At 38.4% G+C, this 19,857-nt stretch overlaps 1 protein-coding gene across 1 annotated transcript in view; it reads right to left on the bottom strand.

The window, feature by feature from the left end:
• The window catches only part of LOC121933001 (collagen alpha-6(VI) chain-like), a 99,909-nt gene extending 81,039 nt beyond the window's left edge, over positions 1–18,870 (bottom strand). The window contains exons 1-2 of the mRNA XM_042472177.1: positions 18,679–18,870; positions 6,080–6,151 (exon numbers count right to left, since the gene is read on the bottom strand). Of these exons, the coding sequence (XP_042328111.1) occupies positions 6,080–6,117 (38 nt within the window). The 5' untranslated portion in view covers positions 6,118–6,151; positions 18,679–18,870. The remainder of the gene's footprint in view (positions 1–6,079; positions 6,152–18,678) is intronic.
• Positions 18,871–19,857: the final 987 nt, after the last annotated feature.

Here is a 19,857-nt window from a genome sequence, read left to right as displayed (position 1 = left end):
AACTGTAAGGAGCTGCTTTTAGTCTTTGGGCAATGACAGGCCATCTGGGGAACATCAATATTTATGGCAAGTATCTACACCAATTCGTAACAAGCAATCAGCAGTCTCTGAATTAATCATGACAAATAAAACCTTGCAAACAAAGCAAACATAGTTTATGAGAAACTCAATGATTAGAACCTACCTCCAAAATATAAATTGTTTATTAAGGCTTTATAGATCACTGGAATTACCATACAAACAAACTGAATTTATGCATTTCAGGTGCTCCTCTGGTTTGACCTTCTGAAATAATTTGTTGCTGATCTGCACTCAGATCTTCTTTTCCTCATGGAAACTGAACAGAGAAGCCAGTTCCAAAGAAGAAAGTGTCAAGGAAAGGTTAGCCCTTGACTGATAACTCTTGAAGGAACTGCTCAACAGCTGCAATGCCTCATCAGGAGAACTGAGAATGAGACACATTGTGAAGGGTTGGGAAGCAAGGTGGAAATGGCAAGAAAGATGTGTCCAAAGAATCCATGTTAGGTAAAGCCTAGCAAACTGAAGTACCAGTGTTTCCTCAAAGGGAGAAAGGTTATATTGAATGGTCATGCAGATATATTGAATGGTCATGCCACTGTGAATCTATTTAGCATGGCTCATCTTACCATTAGGTAGTAAGTGGCAGTTTTGGGTGTCATGAAAGTGCAGCAAATTCTTAATTACACCTGAGTTATTGTTTTTAGAGTTGTCACCCAGTGCGGTAACTCATGGGGCATCACCCCCCATTGACCTCGTCCTCCCATACCACACTATAGCAAATCCTTAGTAATATTTTTGTAGTAATGTTACTCACATATCATAATTCCCATATATTACAGAATGTAATGGTAATAGCTCTGACATAAACAATTAGCAAAATTAAAAAGTATACCTGTACAATGTCACATGCACAGAATGAATGTATTTACATATACATAGTTTAATGTAGTCAAAGGGGAAATTCGATAAAACATGATATTTTTTAAAAAATAATATTTTTTGTTTTTAATTAATTTTTAATTGATATTTGAAATTCATTTTTTTAAAAAAACTGGGGCCTCTCCTTTTTCCTCCCATCGAGCCTCACCCCCATTCACAGCATTTCTTCAGAATTTTAAAGTGACACAGGCAAATGCCACAGTCCACATCTGCCAAAATGCAGATGTTTGAGGAGCAGTGGTGTCACCCCCCTTAGTGTGTCACCTGGTGCAATCCACATACCCCACACCCCACTAGTGGCACTACTGATTTATAGTACTATGATTCCACTTTAATAGTCTTGGCAACATCCTATGGCATCGTATGGCACTCTCTCTAAACTCCTCTTTAAGGAGGAGTATTTCAAATTCTCAGTCAGCGACTTCTAGTGCCCCATCAAATTTATAATAATAACTTTATTACGGCCAATTGGCCAGCACGACCCATCAAATTTCAAATCTCAGGATTCCCTAGGATGCAGTTATAGCAGTTAAAGTGGAATCACAGCACTATAACTGTATATTGTGAAAGAGCCCTTTGTAAGCCTCATCAGCAGAAAATGATAACTAAACAAGTACACAATCAGTTATATTTAATTATTTTTCTCCAAGCTCTGGTCAAGCAGCAGATGTAGGAATGGAACCTATCCCTCAGAGTCATTACTCTGTCATATTAAGTGCACTAGAATGGATCTTAGCAGTAACTCTCTCTTAGTAATACATTATTTAGTCTAAAGCGATCCCCTTTTGGCTTGTTTATAATTATACAATATACAGCACTGAATTACATTTGATAGATGTGGCACTTCTGGACGGCTTTCAGAGCAACAAAGGCACAGAACAAACATCGGAAGAGCAAGATGTAATCATCTAGTTTGGAATAATAATCTGGTATTAGTAGCTATTTTCTTGTGGTTAGAAAGTTCAGGACCACCCAAGTGAATCTATTTTAAATATAAGCCAACTTCTAATTGGGTATGGAAAACAGATTTCAATACAATGAAAACTAGTGAAGATGAGTGAGACATGAAAATTTACACTAAATGAAGAGAGTAGAAACACCTCTTCTGTTGCAATTATTCTTCAAAGGAATACCGTTATTCTTCAAGATATTGTTATCACATTTCATTTTTGGTGCCTTGAATTTCACTAAAAATAAAATTGAGAAAATCATTTGGATTTTTTCCCTCCCCTCTCAAAAGAAGCCATGTACCACTACCTCACTATTGGTCTGGAGTATTGCTATATGTTAATACTTTTGATCAATACCAGTAAAATATGACATTATTGAAGAAAATATTGAAGAAGATACTTGGTATTTCTAAAATTAGGTGTTTCTTTGTCTCATTATATCCCCCACATTTTTAAAATGATAAAAGCAAGTTCACTACTGCAAAAGAAGAAAGTGAACATTTTATTTCATGACTAAAATTTTTATTAAAATACTGTAAGATACGCTGGCAGCAACTGTGAGAAGCCTAATTTTTTAAGTATCATATTAATATAATGTAACTTGAGAGCTTCTGTATAGAAATTGTCACTCAAAAATGTTTTCAAATAGTAATAAGGAGCTTATTGCACCACCTCTGGTGCCCGACTTACCTCTTCCGGATTTGGCTCAAGTTTGGAAGTTAGGCTGATTTTATTGCATGGACTTTTCTCTCAAAACGGTCTCTCATTGACTCCAGTGTTGAATTCAGGCCCCGTAAGTCACTTTGGCAGTCATTTTTTCCAATTCTGAAGCTTCCAGTTTGGAAAAAATGGCTGCCAAACAAACTTACAGGGCCTGAATTCAGCACTGGGGGCAACAGGAAACTGTTTTGAGACAAAAATCCATTCAATAAAATCAGCCTAATTTCCAAATTTGAGCCAAATTCGGAAGAGGTAAGACAAGCACCAGAGGTGGTACAATAAGTTCCACAAATAAGTCCTCTTTCCCATGGTTCAAGACAATGTTTCAGTATATTAATCTATATGCACAACTTTGTAGGAGCTGAAATGATACTTGAAAAATTATAAATTTTCAAATATATACATCATGAATTCCTAGGGACAACAGAAACAAATGCCACTAGTGTACTAGTACATCATATTTTACTTTTCCTATCACCACTGTGTCAAATGGGATTTTTGGGTTCAGGGTTAGCATACACCAGACAACTGGTAAAACTATTCTTGGATTGTTCCATTTAAGACTGTAGGTAGAAAATGTTACAATTAAATCTTCCCCTGCATTTAACATATAGAATAGTTGCTTTCAGAACGTTCAAGGTTAATCTTCTCCCTGACAAGGTATACAGCTGGCCCTTCTTATACACGGATTTTTTATACACGGATTCAAGCACCCACAGTTTGAAAATGTTCCAAAAAAGTATAAATTTCAAATATCAAAACTTGATTTTCCATTTTTTATAAGGGACACCATTTTGCTATGTCATTATATTTAATGGGACTTGAGCATCCACAGATTTTGTTATCCATAGGGGATCTTGGAACCAAACCCCAACGTATAACAAGGGTCCACTGTATTTCCATATTTAATTGGATTGAGGCAGTGTCAAAAGAGGAACACCTGTTTACTCAATGCAATCTGAAGTAGTACAACCCAGGAATATTTTTCTTCTATGATTTATTGTTTCAGTAAAACAGATGTTGTACAAACCATATTTAGTTTTTTAAATGCTTTTATTCCTCTTGATAAAATAATATTTTATGCATAAAATTAGAAATTGTGGCCATCATGCTTCTTGAATTGGATCCAGATTAAGTTAAGAGCCACAGAAATCCAAAGCATCAAATTAATTAGTCACAAATCCCTCATTTGTAATTAATTTCCTGTCTCAAAGAAAGAAGAAGTTTTAATTAAGGTGTTAACAGCTGTAATTCCTTGGAGGATAATGTCACTCTGTAGTAGAACTGTAACTTCTACATTATTTCCATAGTTACAAGTTTTGTAAAAGGTTTCATGAAATCATGCAGGAGGAATATTATATGATTCAAATATTGACTTATGTTGTCTTGAGCTGCTGGATTAAAGCATTCCAATTTTTAAAAGTTGACTAAAAGTAAATAATTCTTCATGAGAAATAGCAATGAAAAGGCTGGTCCAATCCATACTGCAGAAATAATCCAGTTTGGCATCACTTTAACTGCCCTCCCTGAAAGCTAGGGAATTCTGAGATTTGTAGTTTGGGGAGATATTTAGCTTTGTTTGACAGAGTGCTGGTGCCACAATAAACTACAGTTCCCAGGATTCCCTAGCACTGAGCCAGGGCAGTTAAAGTGACTCAAAATGGATTATTTCTACAGTGTGGATTGGACCTCTGTCTTTTACATTTTAACTGTAACACTAATTTACTACTATGAAATCACATTATTACAACTGTAATTAGTTTAAAGCAATTTTTGAGTTCTGTTGAAGTCATGGGGAAAACATAGTCCTGAAGTAATTTAAGTCATTTTAATTTCAATTGGTGCCAAGTACAACTAACTTGATCTGGATCCAAATCTTTGCATCAAGGGAGGTAGAGTGACATTCCTGAATAATGGCTACCTTAAATTTAAGGCTTTGATATTTGATAAATGTGATAAATGTGATAAATTTGATCAATTTAAGGCTTCTAAAAAGTGCTGGCTGAGCAAGGCTTTGACCCAGGATGCATCCAGGCAGTGACATCCTGCTTAGATCAGTTGTGATTTAGCTATGACAACACACAGGGGCATCCCAGATCCAGAACTGAAGCCAGAAGAGGTAAGCCAGTTTATTTGCCCAAGCGATAAGTTCCTTAGTGGTGAATCCCAATCCACACTATTATTTTGTTCCTGGCCCCATTTGTACTTTGTTAGTGGCATACTGAAAGCCAGCCAAATTTCTTTGTTTGTCTCAGTGTTAGTTATTTTTAAGTGCATGTATATTGCACATCTCTCATTGAAATCAATGGGACTTCAAAGTATTTAGCTTTGGCTGAATCGTGGCCAGTATAGTTCAGTCAGCAGAAAAACATGGTTTCCAATAATTGCATGTCTATTTATTGCATACTGTTTATTTTGTCTTTTCAGAAAACCAAAGTCTGCTGTGCCCAAGCATTACAATGCTGTCACCCACTGGGCAGAGTGAGGCAGCTGCCTCAGATGAAAACCCCAGTTATTTGTTGATAGTCACTCAGCTATTCTCCTCTCTTGAGGAAGAGAGATATAGCTGTCAATGGTTTCCTCCATCAGCAATTTTGCTGCCCTTGGTATGGTGCAGAATGGTATCCCCTCACCAGTACTGAAGGAAGAAACTGCTACCGGTCCTGTTTGTGGAAGAGGAAGAGGCTGCCATTTTGTCCCTTGCCTTAGGTAGCACAATTTATTGGGACACCCCTGTAAATGCCAGATAAGTGAGCTCATTTCATATCTTAATTATAAGTATTTCTGGAATAGCAAAACAGTCACAATACAACAGTATTCCAAATCCTTTGGCATAGCACAAAGTTCAACTGTAGAACTTATCAGGAGAAAGGGGGAAAATAGCTCTTTCATTTCAAAATATAATTACCTTGCATAACTGATATTTAAAACTAGCAATTCTCCATTAGTAAAAGAAACAAAAAGATATTCACCACCTGCTTTTTTTTACAGCACCAGCTTACTCATACAAAAAACACAACTTTTAGAAGGTTAGCTATGGTACATTCTGCCCCATATAGCCGAACAGTTCATATAAAATACAGTGACTTTTTGGAACTAGAAGATTCTTACGTTAAAATATTTGCAACTGTTGACTTCTGCTACAGTATTTACTCATGGTGACATATACCAGATGAACTAGATGATGTAAACTTTAATCCCACACATTTTCCATGAAAAGAATGAATTGTTATAGACCAAGAGCAATTGTTAGGGTAGCACTGAGATACTATCACCAGACTCACAACTAGTGTTTCATTTGTCAGGTCTTTTGCATTATTCTGCAGACTTTCTAGCCTTTATCTCACTCTCCTTGAACTTAAGAGAAAAGAAATGCCCTCCTTTTTGAGCAAATTCAGATATTACTGAGATATCTCTATATGGCTATGAATAATTATTCATTCTCTTACCTGGAAAAACTCTCCTTCTTACTTTTCCACACTTTCATTCCTCCTCAGGATGTCATAGACTGAAGTTCTAGACTGTAAAATGAATGAGGCACACAGGCTTCAATAGATACATTCAGTTTCTGCTTCTCTATAAAGTATGTTAAAATCTGAGTTCCCAGATCTTGTCTTCTCTTACCAAGCAGAAACTCAATTTGGAAAGCTTGTATACAATCCATCCCCTTCAGATGATTACATTTTAATTTTAGATATAATGATGAGACCCAGCAACCGTTTACTCTCAGACATCATACAGCATTCTTATCTACATGGGAAATGCTTACAGAAAGTTTGCAAACACTTTAAAAAGAACATTAACATGTCTCTGTGAAGCAAGACACTCATTCCCTTTGAATGACCAATGAGGAACAATGTTTCCCTTCTTCCCACGCTTCATAAAAGGAATCCAAAGAGAACGGTGGTATATGAATGACAAAGGACATCCTAAACTCACCTGACTTCTTGAAGATTCATTTGAATCAAGTAGCGTGATGCAATGGCATCTGAAGCACTAAATTTCCAGCTGTGCAAAAGAATACTCCCTATTGGAAGCTGACTGGCAACTCTCCTCCCAAAACATTCCCTGCATGGTCAACTCCTTGGATAATACACCCTCCCAGGCAGAACTCTTGGACTCTTACATAAACAGAATGTAAGATCTGGATTGTTCCAGTATGGAAACGTTTCTCCAACAGACACCTAGGATTAATTTTAAAATCTTGCCAGTAATAGAGAGTCTTAAGCAATGGCCATGCTGGCTGAGAAATTCAGGAGATGTGGTCTAAAAAAGGTAACTTTTCCAAGACACTGACATGGAATATATTCTAGTGTCTATGCATTCCATCAAGCTGTTTGTAAGGCTTTGAATCTACAGTTACGTCAGTTCTTAGCCTCAATTAATCATCTATAAAAATGGTCTATATAGCCACAAGTTAGCAAGATAGGTTTGTTGCACTGGATAAGAACATTTAAATAAGCCCTATAGATGTTTCCTTGGGAGTAGGTTTCACTGTGATCACTGTGACCAAAGAGGTTTACTTCCAGGGCAGTGAATATATATCTAGGGTGCGGAACCATATTCGGCTGTAATTATTTCAGGTTCAGGTTCACTAGGAACATAATCCAGTGGTGAGTGGGGCCAAAGGTGAAAAGGTGGGACTAAATGTACCAGTATATTTTAAGCTATTTATTTATTTTATTATTTATTTCATTTATATCCTGTCTTCTGCCAAAATGGGTCTGAGTACAGCTCACAATATAGCAATAACAATAGCAAGTACTGCTTATCAGTGAACTAGCATTCCATAAATGTTTTACAATATGTAAGCCAATTGTCCCCAACAAACTGGGTACTGATTTTACTGACCTACGAAAGGATAGAAGGCAGAGAGGAGCTTGGAGCCCTGCCTGGGATCAAACTCAAAACCTTGTGGCTGCAATAGTGGCATTTAACCATTGCGTCACCAGGGCTCCCTTACTTATTTTAATTAAGTAAAAATAAAAGACCTTGCACGATATGTAGTATACATTTTTTTTCAAAAACATTTAATAGTCAATCTAGTTATAATACTACTTTTAAAATATAAATTTGAAACAATTAAAAGCACAAAAACACATAATAAGTATTTTTACTATTGCACAGCCTTCTATTCCAACCAGTTAGAAGCTGAAGGCCTGTTTAAACATGAAGGTATTTGCCTGACACGAAAAGGAGTACAAACCTCCCATAGAAAGGAGTTTCATAGCCTAGGAGAGCCACTAAGAAGGCTGTCTCCCATGTCCTCACAAGATGGCCCTGGGAGGATCATGAGATGGAGAGAAAAGTCCTCACTTGAAGATCATAAGACTTGGGCAGGCTCATATGGGGAGGCCTAAAACTCTTACAGCCAGTATCTAAGCCTTTAAAAAAAATTTTTAAACTTTTTAGAATGAGGAAACCCTATACAAAAAATGGGAAAACACCTAAGAACAGTGGCATAGAGAAGGGAGCATGGTCTTCTGGGGAAACTCAGAGGTTCACATTAGGGCCCCCCCAAAAACAGAGGTTCCCATCCATGGTGTTAAGGTTTGTAACTGTTAAAATGTGCAAACTGAACTACAGACATGTTTTTACAAGTTTTCCAAGACACACCTAAAATTAGCCTTCTTATACATCTTTATACTCACAGATTCTATATACTAGTTGTTAACTACTACATTGTAACATTTAGAGGAAGCCTTTAATTTTGCATATGGTGGCATAGAAAATGGGGGGTGGAACTGAGAGTAGATAACAAAACACAAACCTAGGGAAGAACCACAATATCTGAATCTCTATGCTGGAATCCAAGGAATATGATTTCTTAGACAGTGGCTAAGTAGTAAAGCACCTGGCCTGCATACAAAAATATCCTAGTTTTAGTCTCTCACATATATAATTAAATAGACTTCTAGTATCTGTACTGTGAGAGAGTGGAGGAAAACCCCTCTTTAATGAAGAAGAAGAGCTCTCCCTCCAGTCCATCTGCCTTGGTCCAGGCCTCAGAGGAAGAGAAGATTGCTGGACCTGATGCTCTTCCCCCCTCACCATTCCCTTCTCCTTTTGTGTTGTGTCTTTTTAGATTGTAAGCCTGAGGGCAGGGAACCTTCTGTTATCCCCTCTGTTGTAAGCCACCCAGATTCCCAGTGATTGGGTGGCATATAAATAAATTCTATTATTATTATTATTATCATCATCATCATCATCATCATCATCATCATCATCATCATCATCATCATTAATAGATCCTGGATTTGTAGAGCCCCTGCCAATCAGAATGAACTATATGAGGTTAGATGAATCAAAGGAGTTTTGATTACTTGCTCTGTCAAGTGGGCTAGACATTTTGAGAACAAATTTACGCATTTTTATTCTAATCTAAATGCTATCACTGATTCTGTTCTAAATATCTAGAGGGCTATCTGGTGTCCCACATATGGTTCATTTCAATTGTAGAGGATTGCAGATGCAATGAAGGTGCTTGGGGAGGTCTCTCCAACAATCTGTACTATCAGTCTTCATCCATCTTGGCCCCTTCCAACAAGGATTGACTTGGTAGACCCAAAAGGATGAGAGATGGAAAGATCCCAGATGCCTTAAAGGAGGTAAACCCAAGATCACTTCCTACTGGGGGGAGGAGGAAGAATTCATGGGATCTGGTAGCTTCTAACAATAATTGTCAAATTATCTCACATTGGGTAAAAGTCCTCAAGAAGGTGGTAGATCTTCAAGTGCTGCTGGATGAACAGGTTGTGTGTTCAAGTTACCTGTTGACTTATTGTGACCCCCTGAATTTCATAGGGTTTTCTTAGACAAGGAATACTTAGAAGTGGTTTTGCCAGTTCCTTCCTCCAAAATATAGCTTATAGCACCTGATATTCATTGGCAGTCTCCCTTCTAAGTATTAGCCAGGGCGCCGTTGCCTTTAGGGCATTCAGGCCACACACAATGACACATTTCAGTCTGAATTTAGACTAGGATTTAGCATCCAATCAGCCTTTGTTCTCCTGGTGGATTACCATTTAAGAAGCCAGACAAAAAATGCAATTCTTTGATTTTCCCCTAGCAGCTTTTGTGACTGTTTGCAACAGTATCTTACTGGACTTGCTTCTTGCATTAGAGCTGGGGAATACACCATGGTATATTATTAAGTAATTAATGGTGGTTCCCCTCTTCCATGCAGGTTTAGTTTCAAAACATAGTACTGGGGGGGGAGACTTCTGCTTGACGCCAAGCCATTTGAATTGTGAGGTTCCATGAGGTTCTATCCCATGCTCTTTGACATCTATGTGAAGACCATCTGGCTCTGTACCTCTATGTCATGTCACCAATCAGGCAAGGAAGTAAAAATGTCTGGATTCAGTGATGGAACTGAGGCTGAATTCTGACAAAGGAGAGGCCCTATAGATAATTGGGTCCTTGTTCTACAGCATATATATTTGCCTGTTGTGGGTGGAGTTGCATTCGCCTAAAGAAGCAAGTATACCATGTAGGGTCCTCCTTAATCTAACACTGGACCTTATCACACTAACTCAGAAACAGGATTTAAAGTAGATTTAAAGTAGAAAAAACTGCAAACGCGGGAGGTTTAACACACAGTTGAAATAAAGCAAAAATAAAGGGGACAAAAATGACATCTTTTTATTTTTGGGATGAACACTTTATTTTCATGTTATTTCAGGTTTGCAGAAACGTTGTGTGATAAACCTCATGCATTTGCAGGTTTTTTCTACTTTAAATCTACTTTAAATCTCATTTCTTAGCAGGATTCTAGTGTTATTAGGTCCATAGTCACTATAGAGATCCAAGTGACCCCAGTGATTCAAAGCACTATTTACTAGGTTTGGGTGGTTAACCAGCTCCAGCTTTTCATAGACACGATAGCCTCACAACCCAACCCCAAGCCCTGTTAACCTTTGTGTTGGATTTTCTTCAGCTGCCATTAGACTGTGGAATGACCTGCCAGAAAAAGGCTTGACAGATGGATACACTGTTGGAATTTAAAAGAGCATGAAAGACCAGTCTCTTCCACTAGGCTTATCCAAAGTATTATTAAATTGTGAATTTTAAGTGTGGGTTGTTTTAATATGTATATATCTTATTTGTCCCTATAAACTGATTTGTGTTTTAACAGATGTGTTTTAACTAGTGTTGTTTGTCTAATAAATAAATAATTAAAATTTTATTTTTATACCGCCCTTCCCATGATCAGGGCGGTGTACAGCATACTACCAATACAATTTCAGATAATACAAATACAACACAATAAAAATAACCACAATAATAATTAAAATTACATTAAAATCAATTTCTGGCCAGCCTGCCACTGCTGCCAGAGGGGGGAAGCTAACCAGGACAAGCGTCCGGGAATGCTAATCAAAACAAGAAGGTTTTTAGCTCCTTCTTATTAATTTTTGTTGTTACCACAATTCATAGGGAGAGGTGGGGAATAAATGATGATGATGATGATTCATTATATAGTAAAATGGGCTTCAAGATGATTTGGGAACTTCACTTTACATAGGACTTCACTGATTTTTTGCCCCCTCAGTTCCAAAAGAACTACATTGGCCTGTTACAGACAGCCAAAATAAAGCTGCTTCGAGTCACTTTGGAAGTATGGTATTTTAATGATGCATGAGTCCTAAGAGTCTGGAAGCTTCACCAAAGCTGCACTCCAGTCCTTAGGACTGGAGCGTGGCTTTGGTGCGGCCTTTGGACTCTTAGGACACATGTATCATTGAAATACCATACCTCCAAAGTGACTCGAAGCAGCTTTATTTTGGCTGTCTGTAACAGGCCTCTGGCTCCTTATTTGCTACTGAACTCAAATTATTGAAGATTACCTCTAAAACATTGTACAGCTCAGGCCCTATATAGGTAAAGTCATGCACATCGTTTCATCCTGCCTATGCATCTACCATTAAACCAGAGAGCATCAGGTTAACTCAGCACAGGGCAGATTATACAGTACTAAGAATTTTGCCTTATTGGGAAAGAGCAAACATGTTGAAGCAAGATGCCTCTTGATTCCATCTACCAATGGAAGTGACTAAATCAATTTGTATCTCAACTGGAATCTCTGGTTTGTTGATCACCTAACAAGCCAGAATTGTGAATTAGCAACAAATTCTGGTTTATAATTCTTGCTGCATAACTTTTCTCACTCTTCTTTGGAGCCCAGAGGTTGGATCTATTGAATGAATGTGACTTGTTAATTCTACATTTATGTAAGTCTTATTAATCCATGGGAGGGTCCTGGACCCAAACCCCAGCGGATACCAAGGGTCCGCTGTACAAATGGCTCTTTTCTTTTCAACATTTTGCTGCCATTGCCCATTGCTCAGCATCAGTCAACTGAGGCAGTTACCTACCGGTAACTCTAAATAGCAGGGCCAGGCCTGCATATTGTTGCTTTTTAAATGTATTTATTTTTGGAAAATGCTGCTTAAGAATATATAAGCTGTCAGCATCTCAGTTGGCAGATACCAAGCATCTGTTTCTATTTCATTATTCCAAACCATGTTCCTGCATTTTAGAACCATAGCAAAGGTTACTGTTATTAACCAGCATGGAAGAACTTGGAAAATTAGCCAATTTTTTTAACAAATATAGTTTTGTTAACAGTAACAAAAAGCTGGAACAAATTGATATCCCCAGTCATTTGTAGCTGTATCAAACTGCTTAGGATTATACTTTCAAATACAGGAAAAATAAACAAGATTAAAGAGATTGCTTATAATGAATTGTGATTAGACTATTTGACATGTCCATTGATTCTTATCCTCTTCAAAGGTTTCCTTATGTACATAAAGAAGAGCAGACTGAGATAGTCAGCTTGCCTCATCTTAGAAAAAAAACTTGTCATTTGTAAAACCTCACTTAATAATTTAAGATCAAAGAAACAAAAGGGGGTTGGAGATAATTTGTTACCCTCATTCATAGCCAAGGAAGAGAAATGGAAAAGGTAATGCATGGGGAAAATATGCACATAATAGTATTTGCCTTGGATCTGCTGAGCAGAAAAGAACACTCTAGCCCAGAGTTGGGGGGGGAATAATTTATGGACTACAACTCCCACAAATCTGCATTCTCATTGGGGATTTGTGAAAGCTGTAGTCCAAAAAGAAACATTTTCAAATTTGCCCAGAATGTCAAGAGCCACTGAGAGGTTTCATCCATGCCTGCCTCTCAGACTGAACAACATGGCAAGAGGAAGATGAATGACCCCATCCACAAACTGAAAAGGAACAACTACAAGAGTTTGGCTTCCCACATTCCTACCAGAAAAATAACTTACAGCATTCTTACAGCTAAAAGCAAGTGCCCAATCACCCTTCCCCCATTATCCGTCCCAAGCTCCTTTCCAACTAATTAGTGAAGAAAGCTGATAAGAAGAAAATCAACTCATTTGAGATGTGGTGCAGGAGAAGAGTTCTGCAGATGCCATGGACTGTTAAAAGACCAATAAATGGGTTCTAGAGCAAATCAAGATTGATCTTTCCCCAGAAGCCCAAGCTCTGAAATTGAGGCTGTCGTACTTTGGCCACATCATGAGAATTCATGTGTTACCCAAAATGATGAGGTCCCAGGAGGGGACCTACAATTATATTCAGTGGAAGAATTAATTTAGCTCAATAGGAAGCAGCAAGAGGGTTTGGGGTAAATCTTTAAATCCATGGGTCTAGCCTATGTATAACAGTTCCAAACCACACTGCAGATTCCAAATTAATTTAGTTTTATTTACATCATCAAGGGAGATCACCTTTCACTCAAAGACACTCACTCACACACACGTACAAGAACTAATGATGTAAAAGGTGGTAGCTGATAGCAATTTCAGAGGTTTGGCAGAGGGTGATACTTTACTGGATTCAGGCATAGAGCTCTGATTGGAGGATGCTGTGAATGAGTTTGGCTCAGCACACAGCCTAGACTTGAGTCAAGGGAGAAATGGACAGGGTGGTTAGCTGTACTGAACTAAGGCCAATTTGGGGCTGCCCTAAATGGGAATATTTATAGGAGGAAACATGTCCTAAGGCAGTTTCTCAAGAGTTTGAGTGGATTATTCAAGGAGGAAGAATAGCCAGGGCTGTTTGGAAATAGAAGGGCAATCAATTTAGGTGTCTCGCACAAAGAAGTGGCATATCCAGAGAGAAGTGCCCTTTGATTCCCAACCTTTTGGCAAGTCCCAGGTGCATTGCCCACCATCACACTCCAGATTCCAGCCTTAAAGGACTTGCCTTGTCTATGTGCGCTAGCCCTTCCAAGCCAGGTCTGCCAGATCTAATGGTTAGTAAAATTGTGCCTTTTATATAAAAAAGCAAAATCAAGGTTATCTTTCTGGAATATTTTCAACCCATGGATGGTTGAATCCATAGATATGGAGGGTCGACTATATTAGGGGTGATAATATTGAGAAGAAAAATACTGGATTTGTATTGATGGTGATACTCATACTTGTTCTTACAATCTATACCTCAAACCAGGCCAGGTTAGTCAGAACTAAAAATCCTATTGAGACCAAGGGAACACATCTATTCTAACTAATTTATGAACCTGGAAGCTCATAACCAACTACAGTTGGATTAAAGCCCAGGTCTGCAGCCAGCCAGCTGGGATTGTGAAGTGCAGATGTTTCCTTGTGCATTTCTTCCTCAAAAGGATGTTATAAATTATTGACCTTGCTGTTTAGAGTAGCTGTATCCTAGTTGAAATGGAACACAAGGGCTCATATGTTGTTTAAACCATATGGAGCACAGTTGGTTTATATACTGTATTAACAAAAATAACACAGGATGAAAAACAAGTAAATAGCGGACAGTCAGTTGTATTCTAGTTATAACTTCAGATGTGATGGATTCTGCAATAAGTCCTAAATTGCCCCCATCCAGAAAAGGAAAAAAGCTCCAGGGTCATTGCAACTTTCTTACCAGGGCAACTAAAAGCAGAGTGATTTTTTATGAGGAAAATGGTGCAGTTTTGATCCTCCCCATCCAAATGTGCTTTATTGTCTTGTTCTGCATCAGTATTTCCTGCAGCTGATTTGTTAAAAACGAAGAAGAAAAATATATACACATTAGATTGCTCATTTAATTATTTCCTGAAGCTGATTTTTAGAAAGGGAAAGGAAAAGAAATACGCAGGCTTGATCACTCATTTAGTAAGCTCTTATTGAAGTAATCCTTATAAGAGATAGGAAATGATCATCCAGGAGTTCAATACAGCCTGAGAACCTTCCAGTCTAGACTTTAACCTGAATGTGTCCTAATCAAAAACAAAACAAGCTTAATTTATATACCGCTCCATACCGCCTAAGCAGTGTCTAAGCGGTTTACAACTGTAAGCTAATTTGCCCCCAACAAGACATATGCTTCATATGTATCCCTTTGGAATACGCTGCCCACTGAGCTCCGCTTGACTACCACCCTGGCCCAATTCAGGAAGGATTTGAAGACCTTCCTGTTCCAACAGGCATTCCCTGATTAAAAATCCTGTGGGCCTCCCTCCTCTTTCGTGGCCAAGAGGAAGGGCTTTGGGGCTTTTAGCCTGTGTTTTTTATTATTGTTTATATGTGATGTATTTTGGATTTTATTGTATGTATTGTTGTTTTAAATTTTATACTGTAAGCCGCCCTGATCGAAGGAAGGTGCGGGATATAAATAAAAACTTTATTTATTTATTTATTTCATTATTATTTATCTCAGGTACCATCTACCATAAGCAAGAAGGTCTTGAGTTCTTCTCTTCAGCAGCAACTAACTCAGGGGTAGGCAACTTTGGTAGGCTAGGGGGGCCGCAATAGCTCTAGAAAAGTTTGGAGGGTTGTAGTCCACATTGCACCGTTTTAAAATGCTCCCAAATGCTCTCTAGGGGACAGATTCACCATTTGGGGGATCGGGGCCAAAAAGTGGACAAGTTTGTTTGTTTTTTTATTCCTTTGGAGCCAAGGGCCTCCAAACATGGTAGAAATGTCCTCCACACACCTAGATGTCAATTGGGGCATTTGGGAGCAAAACTTCTTTTTAATTGCAAAAAAAGTTTGACAACCCGCAGGCAGGGCTACATGCAACCTATGAGTCACACTTTGCTCATCCCTAATCTTACTAATAGAAGCTTTACCTTGTTTTTCATCAAAGCTTTGACTCGGCTGATCTCTCAAAGGACTCCTCTGAATGCACACAATAAGCAGAGGTGAATAAACTATGGCCTTTCAGATATTCTTGGACTGCACCTCCTCTCATACGTATTAACACAGCCAATGGTGAGAGATTATGGGAGATGCTGTCTAATAACATTCTTGCTTTGAGGAGGGCCTTCTTCACACTGCAACCCACCTGGCCTCCATGTATTTAAATATCACAAAGGTGACAGAAGGACCAATTGTGCATGCCATTCCTGCTTGGTTTTCACTTTCTTTCCTGCTTTGCAGAAAAAGAAGACATCCACATCTCTTAGAGCTTGGAAAAATAACTTTTAGAACTGCATCCCAAAATCCCCCAACCATCATGGCTATTGGGAATTATAATCAGATACAGTAACAAACTTTTTTGAGCTCTGGTCCACTGCTATATAACCCAGTGTATATTTTAATTGATCTGTTTCAATGGAATACAGTATAGAAATAATTTGGAACAGAATCAATCAACAAAGAAATAATTTGTTGAAGGATAAAAGCATGGTGAAAATACTCCCATTATCCATAGGGGGGGGAGGGATTTTATGGGAAAGGTGGACTATCAAGTTGTCCCGGGAAACAAATGCAACCCCCTAGCCTTTCACAGTTGCCCACAGATTCATGCACTGGATAAAAGAAAACCAAATGCTGTTGCATCTGCATGTGACTGTGTGTAACTACTTATCTAATTTGGGAAGGCAATTTCTCCATTAGAGCCAAATACTGTATTTTGCTTTTTCAACAGTCTAAAGGAGGAAGATTATATCCTTTCCAGTTTTCTGCTATTTCTAATCTAGATAGCAAACACAGAAAGTTAGTTAATTCATTATGTACATTTACATTTATCTTGATGAAAAAGAGACACAAAACCAATTTCCAGACTGGCCACCATATTTTGATTTTTCATTTCCCCTATTTTAGTGAAAAAATTTATCCAAGATTCCTATACATGAACAAGACTCTGACCCCATCCCATGGTCTTTCTCCAGAAACCCTATGGCCAGTTTGGATTTTTTTAAAAAAATTGTATAGTTGTAGTGCAAAAGTGTCACACAAGTATGGTGTTATGTCAACTAAGTTAGCACTATGTTTGTAGAAAATGGGCTAGGAGGGGGGCAAAGGGAAAGAAATCATACAGATTATCTCCCTTACATGGAATTCCAAAATCTAAAATAAGATGCAATGGTTGGACATTAATGTCGTCATTATATCTTTGTAATAGCATAATTATGGGACACTAGTATAATCAAACAATAAGCGCTGATAATTCAGGGAAATCCTCCACTGTATAGAATCTCAGCCTAAAGCTAAGACTAAACCCAATCTGGTTTTTAAATGTTCCACACCAGTAGTTGTCAAACTTTGGTCTTCCAGGAGTTTGGATTTCCTTTTCCAGAAGCCCCAGCCAGCTGAGCCAATGGTCAGGGCTTCTGGAAGATGAAGTACAAAACACCTGAAGGACCAAATACTTAAAATCACATGTCTTTTCTATTCAATGTTCTTAGTTGCAAGTTGAACACATCTAAATACGTAAGGAATCATTATAATCTCCAGTGTGCAGAGAGTGTAACACTAAACATGCTGCAAAATAAAGGACATTTTGGTGACCCTACATAAACAGTAGCTTTGCCAGACAAGCTCTTAAAAACCAACTTGCATTTTTGCAACGTTTCCCTACTGGATAAGCAATCCTTTCCATCTTGCTCATTCTCATTAAATAATGCCACGTCGGAGACTGTTCCCTCAGCAGCTGCAATTCCTCCAAGGGGCTTATAAACAGTGGAAGCAAAAAGTGGAGGGTTTAGGCTTCATGTTTGCTTTGTCAGCTACCACATCCTAGAAAATCCAAACTGTTTATGAACATGAGGAACACAGTCAAATATACTCGCAAAGGACCACAATGCAATCTATTCAACTAGTCACATTTCCATTTTTTTCTATATAGGGTAATGGTGTAAAAGAATGATCTTGAAGATAACAGAGGCAGTCCAATTGGTCAGTGGCCACAAGTGTCTAACTAGAAATTGGCCATGGTGCACCAGAACTGAATAGAATTGGAAATCACCAACCTACCACCAATCTCATACCCTCCAGCTGTCCATATTTTCTAATATCTGTTCCCAGCTATTTAAATTGTAGCAGCTGGAAAAAGGAACATTTAGGATCAGAACTACAATGTCAGAAATGAGTTTCCACTAGCACCACTTTCTTTCTAATCTTCTCCTCCCTCCCTGACAACTATATATTTCATAGGGGTTGTGTGTGTTTAGTTCTTTTTATATACACACCTACACACACACTACCTGCAAAAGGGCAATGACAGTGTAGGGGAAATGGTTGTAATCAGGATAATTCTCTCAGCACCAAGATCCAGGTCCCTATCATACACACATCATGACTGGTATCTTGTTGTTGTTTGCCTTCAAGTCATTTGTGCCTTACAGTCACCTTAAACCAAATCTATCAGGGGATTTTCTTGGAAGGATTTGTTGAGAGGGTGTTTGCCACTACTATCCTCTGAGGCTGAGAGTGTGGCTTCTCCAAGGTCACCCAGAGGCTTTTCAGGACTGAGTAGTGATTCAAACTCTGGACGCCGGGAATCCTAGTCCAATGAGTAAAACCACTACACAACAGAGGATGCTAGCTACTAAATATTAAAAACAAAGAGGATCAGAACACAATGGACTGCTGATCCATTGTGGCCCTCTATTGCACTTATTAGGTATGCATAATAAATAAGGGTCAGTGTCCGGAAATATGTTTATGTACCCATGATATGTATTATGTTCTACATTTGAGCAAAGAGTGGATACATTTTGGCTACCTTGGATTGCAAGTATACATGAAAAAGAATGTGCATCAACTCACCTTGTACTCACCCATTCGCAGTAAATGTTTAGTTAATTCAGGTTGCTTGCTATTCCAAAGGAAAAAGGGGAGAACGAGGAAACCCTTGTGGAAAATGAGGCCTTTTTGGAGGCAACTTCTGGTCACCACTGCAAAGGTTGCATCGCCTTCATCAACTGGAGGAGTCGAACAGCAATAGGGTGGCAGAAAGGATTGTTTCTGTTTTGGAAGACACAGAGGAAGAAATGAGGCAGACAGTGGGGAACACTGTTTGACGGCAGAGACAGCTTTTGAATCCGTTCTGAGTGCTGTAGTAAAGACAGCTTATTGCAAGAGCTGTGGTTTTGCCGTGAAAACCTGGCAGCAAACCATGACAGCAAAAAAACCCATTTGAATCAATGGATTGGGGGGGGGCACTTGGAAAACACAGGAGGGCTAGAAATGGCATCTTCAGGGACTCCCTGCAGCCCAAAGGCAACCCAGTTCTCACCTGTCGTAAATGGTACTGTTGAATGTGTTGGCGTTGTAGAAATTATATACATAAGTACTATCAGACCCATTGTGGAATTAGTCAATTTACAAGGTTAAGGCTGTGCCTATCACTTCTTACACAGTGGCACCAGTGGAACACACACACACACACACACTATGGACTTTATCACACAGTGGAAAGTTAAATGGATATTATCCAGTGATATAGATATAGTGGTCGCGATAAAGATTTTCACACATGATCGTGATTAAAGATGATTTACCCCAGAAATAACCATGGAATTTCCCTGTGATTGATTTGTTGCTGGTTATTCCTGGGATAAGCCATCTTAGTGTGTGTGCGTGTGAAAATCTTCACTGTGATCATGCGACTATCACAGGATAAAGCCCATTTAAACCCCCAATTTTCCCTATATGTGATAAACTTACATAAGAGAGAGTTATGCTTTGAGTAACCCAGAGGTACACAAATATGTACCAAAGAGGTTGGATGGGTATCTTTCAGCAGTGCTGCCATTGTGTCTTCCTGCAGGGCAGGATTCAACCTAGATGATGAGGAAACATAAATAGTAAAGGGATGTCTATACCTTTGATCAAACATAGATCAAAATGGGGACTGCAATCAATAAAGCTCCACTGCCAGAGTTCCCAGAATCATTTATTATTATTATTATTATTATTATTATTATTATTATTATTATTATTATT

The sequence above is a fragment of the Sceloporus undulatus genome, chromosome 6, assembly GCF_019175285.1.
Source record: "Sceloporus undulatus isolate JIND9_A2432 ecotype Alabama chromosome 6, SceUnd_v1.1, whole genome shotgun sequence".
NCBI classification, from domain to species: domain Eukaryota; kingdom Metazoa; phylum Chordata; class Lepidosauria; order Squamata; family Phrynosomatidae; genus Sceloporus; species Sceloporus undulatus.
The sequence above is the reverse complement of the archived record's forward strand: the minus strand, read 5'-3'. Positions and strand labels throughout refer to the sequence as shown.